Below are 14,120 nucleotides of genomic sequence, written 5' to 3' on the forward strand. Positions count from 1 at the left end.
CATGTGCTAGTTGCGGCCATGTTGTCCCTGCAGACTTCTTCATCTCATCCGCCCACCTTACTTTCTGCCGCCCCCTGCCACGCTTTCCTTCTCTTGGAACGCATTCCGTAACCCTTAATGACCATCGGTTATCTTCCCTCCTCATTACATGTCCTGCCCATGCCCCCCATTTCTTTTTCTTGATTTCAACTAAGATGTCATTAACTCGCGTTTGTTCCCTCACCCAATCTGCTCTTTTCTTATCCCTTAACGTTACACCCATCATTCTTCTTTCCATAGCTCGTTGCGTCGTCCTCAATTTAAGTAGAACCCTTTTCGTAAGCCTCCAGGTTTCTGCTCCGTACGTGAGCACTGGTAAGACACAGCTGTTATACACTTTTGTCTTGAGGGACAATGGCAACCTGCTGTTCACGATTTGAGAATGCCTGCCAAACGCACCCCAGCCCATTCTTATTCTTCTGATTATTTCAGACTCATGATCCGAATCCGCGGTCACTACCTGCCCTAAGTAGATGTATTCCCTTACCACTTCCAGTGTCTCGCTACCTATCGTAAACTGCTGTTCTCTTCCGAGACTGTTAAACATTACTTTAGTTTTCTGCAGATTAATTTTTAGACCCACCCTTCTGCTTTGCCTCTCCAGGTCAGCGAGCATGTATTGCAATTGGTCTCCTGAATTACTAAGCAAGGCAATATCATCAGCGAATCGCAAGTTACTAAGGTATTCTCCATTAACTCTTATCCCCCATTCTTCCCAATCCAGGTCTCTGAATACCTCCTGTAAACACGGTATGAATAGCATTGGAGATCGTATCTTCCTGCCGGACGCCCTCCTTTATTGGGATTTTGTTGCTTTCTTTATGGAAGTCTACGGTGGCTGTGGAGCCGCTATAGATATCGTTCAGTGTTTTTACATACGGCTCGTCTAGACCCTGATTCGCTAATGCCTGCATGACTGCTGAGGTTTCGACCGAATCAAACGTTTTCTCGTAATCAATGTAAGCTATGTATATAAGAATGGGCTATATTCCGCACATTTCTCTATCACCTAATTGATAGCGTGAATATGGTCTATTGTTGTGTAGGCTTTAGGAAATCCCGCCTGGTCCTTTCGTTGACAGAAGTCTAAGGTTCTCCTGATTCTAATTGCAATTACCTTATTAAATACTTTGTAGGCAACGGACAGTAAGCTGATCGGTGTATAATTTTTCAAGTCATTGGCGTTCCCTTTTTTATGAATTAAGATTATGTCGGCGTGCTTCCATGATTCCGGTACGCTCGAGGTCATGAGGCATTGCGTATACAGGGTGGCCAGTTTTTCTAGAACAATCTGGCCACCATCGTTCAACAAATCTGTTGTTACCTGATCCCCCCCGCTGCCTACCCCCTTTGCATAGCTCCCAAGGCTTTCTTTACTTCTTCCGGCGTTACTTGTGGGATGTCAAATTCATCTAGTCTATTCCCTTTTCCATTATCGTCGTGGGTGCCACTGGTACTGTATAAATATATATAGAACTGAGCCCTATTATACCCCATTTAATGCCCGCTAATTCCTTCAATAGCCCTGCTAGACTCGCCTCACTAGATAACGTTCTACCGTTAAACGTTGCCAGGATCAGGTTCCAATGGCGGTCTGTCCGGATCCAGAGATTCTTAAAACCCTTTGCTGCGTCACAGGTCTGACAGCCGCCGTTGTCAGTTGCCTCGCAGCTGCTGGGTACTGAGGGCCGGGGTTTGATTGTTGTATTCATATAGGAGGTTGTGGCCAAGTAGACTGCACTACGGTGGTCAATCCTGCTCTGGCGAGGGAGTGCGTTACCGGTTCTGGTCACCGGGATCAGGCCGCACTCCAGGCCTGTTTATGCAATTTTATCAACACGCGGATTTTCTTTTTTCTTTAATCCGGTGGAAAATTGCGCGGCACCGGGATTCGAACCACGGTCCTCCTGCACGAGAGGCGGATGCTCTACCTCTACGCCACCGCTGCCATCATCCTAAACCATCATGCCCATCATCATCAGCATGATAATCATCATCATCATCATGCCCTAACCCTGAAACTCTTCATTGTCATTCGCAGGCAACGGCTTCGCTCGCAGTGAGGCCGTGGGCGCCTTCTTTGTGCAACGGTCGTCGGAGGCGCGACGCGTTTATGCCAAGGTCGTCAACGTCAGGGCTAACGCGGACGGCTACAAACCGGAAGGTAGGTGCCGTGCTTACACAGTGTATTGTTGGACAGTCTGCAGATCCGCTAAAATGAGCTCGACGCGAGTTGTACTTTGGGACTGACCCGCCCGTGGTTGCTCAGTGGCTATGGTGTTAAGCTGCTGAGCACGAACTCGCTGGATCGAATCCCGGCGGCCGCATTTAGATGGGGGCCAAATGCGAAAACACCCGTGCACTTAGATTTAGCTAGGTGCACGTTAAAGAACCCCAGGTGGTCGAAATTTCTGGAGTCCTCCACTACGGCGTGCCTCATAATCAGAAAGTGGTTTTGGCACGTAAAACACCTTAATTTAATTTTTACTTTGGGACTGTGTGTTTGTCGTCCGCGGGTCAACCGGAAGAAAGGCTCACGTCCAAAACTGACTAACGACTACGCTGCAGTTTTGGAGCAGGTACGAACAAAACAAAACAAAAAACACGTGTTTGTTAAGCGTGACGAACGGAAACGGTTAAGAAGCGTATGCCGCGTGCCTGATGACGGACGTGTTTTTAGACCCTTGTCTCGGCCCGACTGGCACGCCCCGTGTGCCAGTCTTAGCCTGACCTAACTTAACCGAACCTCTCATTTTCACGCACCATTCAAGCGCGCCGGTCGTGGCGCGACCGTCGCGTCGTACGGATAAACATCTCCGGTTGAACCGCGCGACGCCACAAAGATATACAAAGCCTTACTCCAGCGTCGTGGTACATATGGCTCGTCGTTAGGCTGAGCATCGGTATCTGCCTGCCGTGCAGAGTTGAGTTCAGTCACGGTGGAAACACAACCACAGTTAACTGCAACTGTAGTGACTTCACCTTAAGTAACGTTCGTTTCAACTTAATTCCACACGTAATCGAAACATATGTGCATCGTTTCATGCAGGCATACGTAAAGGCGCATTTTTTTTTATACTGGCCTTCTTTTTATACTAACGATGAATCATTACCAGCTTGCTGTATTTTAATTCTGTCGTTCCAAGTTTTCCTGTGCGTGAACGTCGGTTATTTCTCATGTATTGAACTCAGACTCACTTTTTGTGTGAAGGTATATAGGTTCACGTAACGTGCACGAACTTAAACTTTTAACCCCCCCTTGCGGGTTTATTAGGGAGCTTTGCTTGTACCATGGGGAACACCCTCAACCTTAAGCGCTAAGATCAAATCGATGATGGGACAAATGATGTTTTCTTTTTTCCGTGACTTTCGTGGCAAGTAGGCCTAGTGATAGCTACGATAGACGACACGAGAAAACTGTACGAAATGAACTTTAATGGCTGTCGCGGTCAAACCGTGGTATAAGTTATTTTAGTGTGCATCAGCTGGCCAGAATCAATACGCAGTTTCAAACTACGGCTTCTTTCATAACCGGTTTAGTTTCAGCTCGCTGTCGTGTACGTGTACGTACCAGCACCCTTAGGCGTGTAAATAATTTATAGAGAGCGTAAACTAAAAACTTAAGTTACGGTTATTATGACGGTTAGCGTGTAGGTTGTTTATGTGACGGTAATGTTTCTGCAAGAGAGAGAGAGAGAGAGGGAGAGAGAGAGAGAGAGAGGGAGAGAGAGAGAGAGAGAGGGAGAGAGAGAGAGAGAGAGAGAGGGAGAGAGAGAGAAACAACTTCATGTAGTCGCCTGCAGAACGACACCATGACTAAATGGCGCCGTGACGCGGGCCCTGACGTCTTCTCAGCGGGTAGTCTCCACTCAACTCCAGCGCGTGTTACTCCCGCGGTTGGTCGCCCTGTGGGGCAACGTTCCGTCGGTTTCGCTCGGCCTTTGTCTTTGAAGAGCCATGCATGTTTCTGCAAACATGCATGGGATATAGTTGTATTACAGTATAAACCCCATGCAAGCGATCTTGCCCGCGTGACAGCGACAAGCGACGCGATAGAGATGTCCGTCGCGTTCGCTCGTCGCCTACAAGTCGTACCCCATGCGAGCGACGACTTCGAGCGACGTCTCCCCAGTGTTGCCGGTATGAGGGCAGCAATATAGGCGCCGAAACTAGCGCGACGCGCGCTATATTAACTTAAGTTGATGTGTTTTACTGTAAAAATCAGCATAAAATATTTCTGGAACTCTTGTAGTAGGTTCTTGCCCTTGCACGTATAAAAATTCAATAATTTGCTCGTTCCGTGCGACAATCGAAAGTACTTGCGTTATGTACATCCCGTTCCGGCTTCGCGCTATTGGCTAGTCGCTCAGAGCACTTCCGGGCGACGAGCGACGAATTCTAGTGATTTGCAGAATCGAGCGATCGCGCGACAAGACCAAGCGATCTGTTCACGTGACGGCCCGATCCGTCTCTCGTCGCGTACAAAATTGCTCTCATGGGGCTTAACAATGCCGTCACTTAAATACATTTCCGAGACAGCCCCGCAATGTCGGTCTGCTTGTCTACAGCCCCCCTCGTGCCCCCTCCCTGGTCCGGCCACTTCACTGACTGCAGGCATTGCTCTCCTCGCCTCGAACCCCGCGTTTTACAACCTTGCGCGCCGCCTAGCCAGAGTAAAACTGCGTTTCGAGAAGCACGGTTTTCTCTCTGTTTTCCTGCCCCGAGTTTTCGAGGCACCCCTTGCGTGGAAACCGCTCGGGGTGAGTGTATGCGCGTGCGCGTGCGAGTTACTTCGCGTCGCTTACTTCTGGTCCACACTGGCATATTTGCAGCCATTGTCGACGAGACCGAGTTTCCTTTTTTTTTTGCAACGTGCGCATACATATTACATAAGTCATACAACGTGGATTTCAGATGAGGACCTTTGGCTTCCAGACAGGCATGCTTGAATACACTGGCACGTCTGCCAGCATCGTCTGCCACAGTACGTCTGCTTTCTTTTTCCGGTACCCGCAGGTATCTCCTTCCCCTCCACCGAGCTGCACGAGAAGCTTCTGCGCGATGTGTACGCCGAGGTCAAGATTGACCGGAGAAATGTCGTCTACGTCGAAGCGCACGGCACGGCAACCAAGGTCGGCGACCCCCAGGAGCTGCGCGCCCTCAGCGCCGCCCTGTGCCAACCCGGGCGGGAGAAGCCGCTCAAAGTTGGATCCGTCAAGAGCAACATCGGTCACGCAGAGAGCGCCGCCGGTAAGGCGCGGTTTCACCGCGTACTTGTAATGTGACGGTCGTTCTTAACCGACTGAGATATGCGTCGCAACTTGAAACATATATATTTTTTTTATACGAAGATACCATTCCACGGTGATACGAGATTCCCACACTCGGTTCTATTTTCTCCTTACGTGACTTTGTTGTCCCCTTTAATAGTTCCCCTTTAGACCTGGAGCCTCCAAGTACCGATATGCGTACTCCGCCTAACTCGGATATGTTTTTTCAGCTTGCGCTCCTTGGGAAGCTCTGATAATCCATGATGACAGGTAGCTAAGAACTGTTTATAAACCACAGGGTTCTCTCATGCAGTTTCTCGAATGTCCTCTCTTAATTTGGTAGCTCCAAACAACGGTCGAAGTAAATGCTGACCCATCTGCCAGTGATCGGCACCAGTCGTACGTAACCTTTCACACACAAGTTTACCTAAAGCAAAAAAGAGAAAATGGATTGTACTTTTGTAACGGAATCACATTGCAACCCAGGTGCCCAGCCAACAATCACAACTCTCGGTTAGCAGCGTGATGAGGCGTCAATAAAAGCTGCAGCTAGGCCAGTCCGCGCGAAAAAATCTATGGGCACTTTGCTGAGCTAATGTGCAATAGGCGGAAGCTTATCTATGACTGCCTCTGTTGCTGTTGTCTGAATTGTTCTGCGAACGGACGCCGCCGTGGCCGCGAACATGGGATGCAAGCGCAGTGCCACCGGCTGTGATTGATCACTGCTTTCCTGCGTCCACCACGGACTGTGCACGGACACTCATGAGCCAATAAAGGCTTACGCCTTAACATCACTTTTCGTGGCTTAACGTGCTCACTGCGCGTGTCCCCGAAATGCGCAACGACAGCACAAAATGCAGAAAGTGATTTACTGAAGGTGTCCAAAGATTAAGTATACCCAAGAAAGGGTACAAAAGACGAACTTGGGGGCATGTGCTACACCGTTGGCCCAAAGGAGATGGTGATTTCATAACCATCACCATTATCACGATCTAAGTTCTCGACACATCATCATCATCATGCCTAGCCGCTGCACCATGGAGGAAGGAAAAATGAAGAGGGAGCATACCGCAACGAGATTGAAGCCGAAATCTGCCATGCCAGGGGTGGCCCGACACGTTATCGCACGTCAAAGTGCGAGGCTGATTTTAATGTACCCGCTCTGCAGTGTAGGGGTTGGGGTCGGGCATGAAATATATGGTAGCTGGCCCATGCCGTCGTCCAACTCACCCACGCTTGGGACGTGGTTGTAGGCAGGAACTTGCTCTCATCGGGACTAGGAGTACGGGATTTAATTACGATATTTACATTAAAACAGGAGATACATTTCGACAGCCTAGCATGACTGCAAAAAGGAGCACGAAGCTCCCACCACGAAGCGCAGAACACCCAGCACGCGAGCACAAAAGCTCCAAGCACACCACTTGTAGAGCACACAGCTGCTTAAAAACATTCTGTCCTCCCTAGATCTTTAGGTGAGGGAAAACTGCTGTCCAACCTTTGTCCAATCGGACCGTCCACAGTCGTTGGAGGTGTAGTCGACCCGCCTTTGAGAGGGAGGGCTCACATACGCACTTTGGAATCCCTGAACCCACCGAGTTGAGCGGGTCCTCGTAGCCAGGTTGTCACGCTTGACACCCGCCGGCGCCTCTTTATTCCAGAGCTGACTTCTCCGGTAGCCGCCACGACTGTCAGCAGACTGTGACGAATTCTCGGGCCAGGGAAAACTCACCGCAAAACACCCTTTTCCGAGAAGCTCTCTTGCCGCAAATAGACCATGAAGGCGACAGCGAACCAAGTAACAATACGCGGTCCGCCAAACGTGGCCTGACTTGCAGGCGCCGTCAACTCGACGAAGGAGGCGCATGGTTGGTTAACTTTGCTGCGGTCTCCAGTTCTCCCAAGGAAGTGCATGGTCGGTTAACGTTGCTGCCGTCGCTGGTTCTCTGAAGGACGCCACCCCCGCAGAACGATAGTAACAGCAGACAGAGCTCCAGCAGGGCAGCTGAACAAACGCGCACCGAATAAAATCTACTGGCATAGCTACTGGGAACGAAACGTCTAAGCGAATCGCGATTCTTGCTCCGCGATCTCGACAAAATAGGTCACGTGTTGGGCCACCACTGTGGCTTCAGGAACGTTCGCTTGCCAAGGCTGGCTGCGTGACGTAATGCTCCCTCCTATATTTTTCCTTCCTCCATGCGTTGCGCATATCCTGTATGGTGCTCTACAATAACGCTTAAAGGAGGCCCTCAGTTTCCGCTGACCTTGGTCTGTGAAGAACGCACAGATTTCTGTGAGGAGAGTAAGAGAGGAAAGGCAGGGTGGTTAATCGAATAAACCTTTCCGGGTTTGCTGCCCTACATGAACGGGAAGGGGGAGGGGGAGGAATCAGCGCATCTCTCAGACGTCCCCAGGATGTGTGTGGGAAATGCACATGGCCATTTCTTCCTCGGCTAGCATTGTAATCTACCAAGTTCACTGGAGAAAGGTGCCTTCGTCCTGCAGTGGACATAAAATAGGCTGCTGCTGCTGCTGCTGCTGCTGCTGCTGCTGCTGCTGCTGATGATGATGATGATGAAGGGCACTGTAGGCGCGTCTTTTAAGGGCTTCTGTCCCGTACAAACCGCTCAATGCTGTTTTACACTGTGTGTGGTCGTCATCTCGTTCCAGGAATCCCCTCGGTGGCCAAAGTGATACTGGCCATGGAGACTGGCACCATCGCGGCCAACCTGCACTTCGAGGAGCCGAACCCCGACATCCCGTCGTTGCACGACGGCAGCATCGAGGTGGTGGACAAATTGACGCCATTTCCCGGCGGCTACGTCGGCATCAACGCGCTCGGAATCGGCGGCGCGAACGTTCATACCATCCTAGAGTCCAACCCGAGTCCGCACGCGGACAGCATTCCGCGGCAGCAGCCAGAACTGCCGAGGCTGGTACTTATGGCTGGGAGGAACGAGGACGCCCTTTTGGTGAGCGGCCTCTTAACGCAAAAAAAAAACAAAAAAAAACAATCGCCGTTCCATATCAAGAGCGATTTTTAGGGGGACTAGCATGGAGTTGCACTCTTTTTTTCTTGCGCAGCAGTTCTGCTTCACCTCCCGAGACGACCGGGGACGAAATTCAACACGAATAAGAAATAGAAAAAAAATTGCCCAGTACACGATTCATGGGTTTTATTATAGATATGATATCAGAGCTTAAGTTTAGTTACGAGTTGACTTAGTGAAGTGTCCGGAATAATTATAATTAATTATCACTGATTACCACCACACGAAAACACCCTTCGTAGACTTCAGAGACCCGCAACGTGAGCACGACGTTGGCGAAATTCCTGGAAACCCGGACGTAGAAAGCGGAAGTAATGACATCACTAGTAAGATCGCGCGCAAGAAGGTGGCATGATATTTAACCGGCTAATTAATGGAGAACAGTTGCCTGGCATAGGCTGAACATCAGCCTAGCAGAGCGGATGTGACCTCACTTCCTCCTGTCTCGCTTCTCCTCTCCCGGCGCTCACCTGCTCGCTCGCTCGTTCGCTTGCGCGCAACATTTGCGCGCGCGCGAGCTCGTTACGTGCTCTGACGTCAGCACCGGAGAGGGCGCGTAAGGTGCGCTTCGTGCGCCGCTCGCGAGGAGGCTGCGCCCCGCCAGGTGGCGCGCTGGGCTTCATCCTCGCCCTCCCCCCCCCTCGCTCCTCGTCCGCATATCGTGCCAGGGGAAAGACGTTGTCTCGCTTAACCTAAAGAACACCAACGCCTAGAGTTTCTGTATATGCTACTATTTGGATCGCACCGCTGGTACGAGTTGTTGTGGTCGTACTCGCTGGTACGATTTGTTGGGAACTCGGCGCTGACGCCCGTGCTTGTACCTGGGTCGCAAGCCCCAAGGGTAGCGTTGGCCTGGCGGCCTGGGGTACAACTGGAAGCATCCGAAGGTCCCGGCAAAGCATGAGTCGACTGGTAACAACAAAACAACTTGTTTATTTTAACATCGCAAAGAGTTGGCGGTCAGGTTGACCGAAGTAGAGAGACGGGAGAGCACTTTACTCAACAGAAGAAATCGGAGCCCTACTTTTGGCGTCCGGGGGCAGCTGTTTTTATACTCTCGCAGTTGAGGGCAAGAAGGAACCCCTCAATAGACGAGCACGTGATTGTACAATGGGCTAAGGTGACGCACACTGTCGTAGCGCCGCCGGTCGGGCACAAAGACTGGGAGGAGAAGGTAACTTCGGCTCTCGTAGCGCCTCTGGTCGGGCACAATGACTGGAAGGAGAAGGTAACCTCGTGCTGTCGCATCGCCGCCGGTCAGGCACAATGGCACATACACTCACACACGCACATGAAGACACGTGGCATCGGAACATGCCTGGAAACGCCTGGAAACGCCTGGAAACGCCTGGCGGGGAGCGTAGCGGCGACGCCGAACGGGCCAAAATGTCTGCCGCTTTGTTGCAATCGCGCCGGCTAAACCGCGCGTCGTAGGCGAAACGTAACACTACCAAAGGTATAGCTACCAAAGGTATACCTTTGGTAGCAACTCGGCGATAAAGCACATCGCGCGCGGACATTTCGGACCCTCGCCTAAGCATATTATGCATTGGCCCTTCCGACTACCCGACTACGTGCATCAAATGTCGACTGCTCGAGCCCGCGTCTAGGCATTTCGCGCGTTGGCACCTCGAGCTGCGCGACTAAGCACATCGAATGTCGACTCCTCGAGCCCGCGGCTACTCATTTCATGCGTCGGCACCTCGTACTGCGCGACTAACGAGATCAAGTATCGGGTCCTCGAGCCCGTAACTAGGCAGAAGGGTTGAAATCTGGGCCAGTTGGTACATACTTGAACGAAAAAACCAGTCAAAAACACAAAGGACAAGAGGAGAGGTTGAAATCTGGGCCAGTTGGTACATACTTGAACGAGAAAACCAGTCAAAAACACAAAGGACAAGAGGAGAGGTTGAAATCTGGGCCAATTGGTACATACTTGAACGAAAAAACCAGTCAAAAACACAAAGGACAAAGAGTCGTTGTGGTGTGAACCTCTCCTCTTGTCCTTTGTGTTTTTGACTGGTTTTTTCGTTCCGCAACTAGGCATTTCGCGCATCGGCACCTCGGACTGCGCGGCTAGCTACTTCGCACGTCAGCACCTCTAACTATGCGAATCAAAGGGCAGAGACCCAAAAAGTCACCTGTAAGCAAGGACAGCAAAAACCACAATCCTGGCGCATATTGTGACATGTGAACTGCTCCAAGAACTTTGAGAGACGCTTTCTCGAAAGTGTGTTTTGGGCATTGTGCGTTGTCTTTGGAAAGGGTAGCATTGGAATGCCTGGACCAGTTTTGATCCTGCTTTTTTATGTATTCCCTGAAGTGTGCTTGAGGGTATGACAGACTTCAGTATCTTTCTGAAGGCTTAGTTTTTTTTTCTGCATGCTAATTTGTGAATTACAAGTTCTGGTACAATTAGTAAAAATGAACATGATGTTCTGTGTAAAAAATAAAGCAGTTAAAAAATTTTGGAACTGTTGTACCCTGTAGTGCTCTTTTGGGCAAAGATTAAAACTACAGGCAGCTCCCTGGTGTGTTTCGTTAAAGTGCCAGGTTTTCCACAAGTGGAACACATGTAACATTTTGTAACTTGAAAACTAGTTAAGGTATCGTAATGAAACTGCATATTTTTTTAAAATTTCAGACACTTTTGAGTGTGGCTGCCAAATATCGTTGCTCTTGGTCAAAGAACAAAAAAGTTAGCTCTGATCCCCACCTCCCCCCTTAAACAGCACTTAATCAGAAGAATATAACGTGATCTTCTAGGATGGATGGAAAACTGAGGTGTTGAACAGACCGAGGCCAACTTAACAAAATCTGTGTATTTAAGCATTAAACGATTACTTGAATTTCAACCGACCTCTTACCCGGCCCTAAGATAAAAACGAAATGCGCGAAATAGATCCCACAACGTGCGCATTCTGATTCGTAGAGCTGAAATGTGTTGCTCCGAAGTCGACCAGCAGCGAAATTCTTAGTCACTATAGTTCCCGCCTTTCCCCGACACCTCCAACTTCCGCAGCGCACGCTGGAGAGAATGGTGGCCGAAGCACCGTACCCGGACTCCGCGTACGCCCTCCTGAACCGCGTCGGACAGCCCGGGGTGAGACAGTTCCCGTGCCGAGGCTACGCCGTGGTTCCCGTCGACGACTGCGCCGTCCCCGAGGTCGTCAAGGTGGTCGACCGGGCGCCGCCCGAGAAGCGGCCCCTGTGGTTCGTCTTCACCGGCATGGGCTGCCAGTGGAACGGCATGGCGCGGCAGATGATGCACTTCGACCCCTTCGCCCGCTCCATCCGCACGTCGCACGAGATGCTGCTCGAGGAAGTCGGCGTCGATCTGATCGACCTGGTGACGAGCGACGATCCCCGGGATCCGACCATGGTCTCGCCTTTCGTCGCCATCGCGGCGATACAGGTGCGTGTGACGTCGAGCAAGACAACTGGTTCGCACGAAGGGGGAGCCAAAGAGATGAACTGTCAGTGAACGTGAGAAGCATTGTCGTGGAGTTTTATGCACGAGCACTAGCCTCGACGAAGACAGATCGGCGTTGCTAGAAATTCGGCCACAGGCTGTGACTTCTCCTGTTCGCTGACTGTTGATAACGTCAAGCTCGAATGCCCGTTAGACCTGTTGCGCACAGTCTCGGACAAATGGAACTGAACGGGAAAGTGCAAAGCAGAATGTACTTTAGTCGTTATAACTCGAGATGGCCATTTCGTACTGTGCAGATGTGCGGTATCCAAAGGTGGTACAAGCTCCAGATTATACATACAGAAATCGTGCCGACATCACCCGAAAGGGGTGATGGCTGGCAGCAATAAAAGAATGCGCTCCAATTAGCCCTAACTTGTTCGCGCTGCATTCTACGAGGCAGTAAACGACCCTGAAGGGCGTTGTACTAACACGCTCTAAGAAATAATAAAAAAGCACCTGTGAAGTGGAGCTTCGAACGGTAACGGGAAAGAGAGTAGCATTGATCAACGAAGCCATTAATCTAGTAGCGCAGGTTGGTGATTCACGAAAAGTGTCGATATTTACTAGCACGGGCTGTTTTACATAACGGAAAGTCACGTAGTCGTGCCGTGTCACCTACCAGAACTTGAATGTCTGGGTGTTTGTGTCTAAAACGGTATAGTGGCGACCCCGCTGTCATGGCCACGCAGAACTGCGTGAAAGCTGCGCTCTCGAGCTACGTGATTTGAAGATGGCGAATCTAGCCACTACTATACAGTGGCATATACAGTGCTACTGTTGGAAGACACAGTATACACTTTACTGGACGAGATGAACAGCTGGATTAATATGCGGAACCCAATCAGCGACATCTGGAGCAAGGATGCGCTGTCTTGTTCAACCCCTATGGTAGCTTAGCGTGGACGCTTGGGCTTGTTGCTGGTTCATTGTAAAAAAAGGAAACAGCTCAAAAAAGACGAGGACGTGAGAGGGCGACACGCATTAAACTCAATAAATGAGTAAACTGTTGTAACTCAGCACTGTGTGCGTGTCGCTCTCACGCGTGTCCTTGTCGTTCTTGCGCTGTGCACTTTTTTTTCCATAGCAGGCACCAGTTAATTCTGTACATCGAAAATTTCGCTTCACCGCATTTCCCGCATCTCCACAATTGTCAGTTGTTAAGTGGAGTTTTGTAAAGTTTACAGAATACGCACTGAATGCGATAGCTCCGTACAGGAAAGTGAGATCGGCTATTCCATGTCGGGCAGTTAAGAAGTGCCTGTCCAGGCGCTTGAACAAACATGCCTGATGTCGAACATTGCGAAAAACAACGACGCAAGTGAAACAGCTTCGTGACAGTATGACACCGAGAGCAAGCATCTAGCCGTCTACATTCGAACTTGTTTCACTCAGGTATGTTACAGACTCATTCAAACCTGCAGCATACGTCCAATCAGAAGTGTTCTCAATATGTGTGCGACACGTTTTTAATAGCACTAATTTCGTCAGTGCTTTTGCTTTTGATCCGCTATTGTGGCGTGACACCATTGCTCTCACGGCGCGCGAAGGGGACACATAGTGTCGATTTATGGCGCGGACAATCATCTCGGTATACGAGGTGAACATTTCTGTTCTGTTGTGCACCCGCGTGACTTGCTTCGGCGCGTCGCTGACAATACTGGCGACACCCTATTCGTTTGCTCCGAGTAGCGGCGGAACTTATTTCCCGGCTTTTACCACCCTGACGAAGACGGCGGATGCCCAACTGCCGCAATTCTACGGATGTGAGCGTTTCATTCAGCAAAGCACCATTTCTGCCACTGTACCTCATTCATAGGTGGCGCTACTGGACATGCTTCAAGCCATGGGGCTGCAGCCAGACGGCATCTTGGGCCACTCGGTCGGCGAGATTGGGTGCGCTTACGCCGACGGGGGCCTGACAGCCAAGCAGGCACTCCTTTGCTCTTACTGGCGTGGGCGCTGCACTGAACTGGGGAACCTGCCTAAGGGTTCTATGGCGGCCGTGGGTGAGTGTCCGCGTCACGCTTCAGCGATTCAAACTCAATAGAGTAGTCTACACTCGATGGCTTTTTTGATGACCACTGTCGAGCGACGTGGAAGGATGGTGCGTGGAGCGCAAACTAACACTGTGGCACATTTCGAGGGCGAGTGCTTGTGAGACTGCAGCAGCGCTGTAGCTTCTATATGCTTCCTGACCATGTGACTACAGCTTCAGTTCCGCAAGTTCCTTGAACTCGGCCCTTGCAATGTTAACTGGGGCTAATGATATACCGACTTAGCAAA

At 50.5% G+C, this 14,120-nt stretch overlaps 1 protein-coding gene across 1 annotated transcript in view; it reads left to right on the forward strand.

The window, feature by feature from the left end:
• Nucleotides 1-14,120, forward strand: part of LOC142589868 (fatty acid synthase-like) — a 58,812-nt gene that overhangs the window by 4,102 nt on the left and 40,590 nt on the right. Inside the window, exons 4-8 of the mRNA XM_075701512.1 lie at nucleotides 2,081-2,203; nucleotides 5,056-5,289; nucleotides 7,983-8,284; nucleotides 11,385-11,777; nucleotides 13,654-13,843. Of these exons, the coding sequence (XP_075557627.1) occupies nucleotides 2,081-2,203; nucleotides 5,056-5,289; nucleotides 7,983-8,284; nucleotides 11,385-11,777; nucleotides 13,654-13,843 (1,242 nt within the window). The remainder of the gene's footprint in view (nucleotides 1-2,080; nucleotides 2,204-5,055; nucleotides 5,290-7,982; nucleotides 8,285-11,384; nucleotides 11,778-13,653; nucleotides 13,844-14,120) is intronic.

The sequence above is a fragment of the Dermacentor variabilis genome, chromosome 8 (assembly GCF_050947875.1).
Source record: "Dermacentor variabilis isolate Ectoservices chromosome 8, ASM5094787v1, whole genome shotgun sequence".
Lineage (NCBI taxonomy): Eukaryota > Metazoa > Arthropoda > Arachnida > Ixodida > Ixodidae > Dermacentor > Dermacentor variabilis.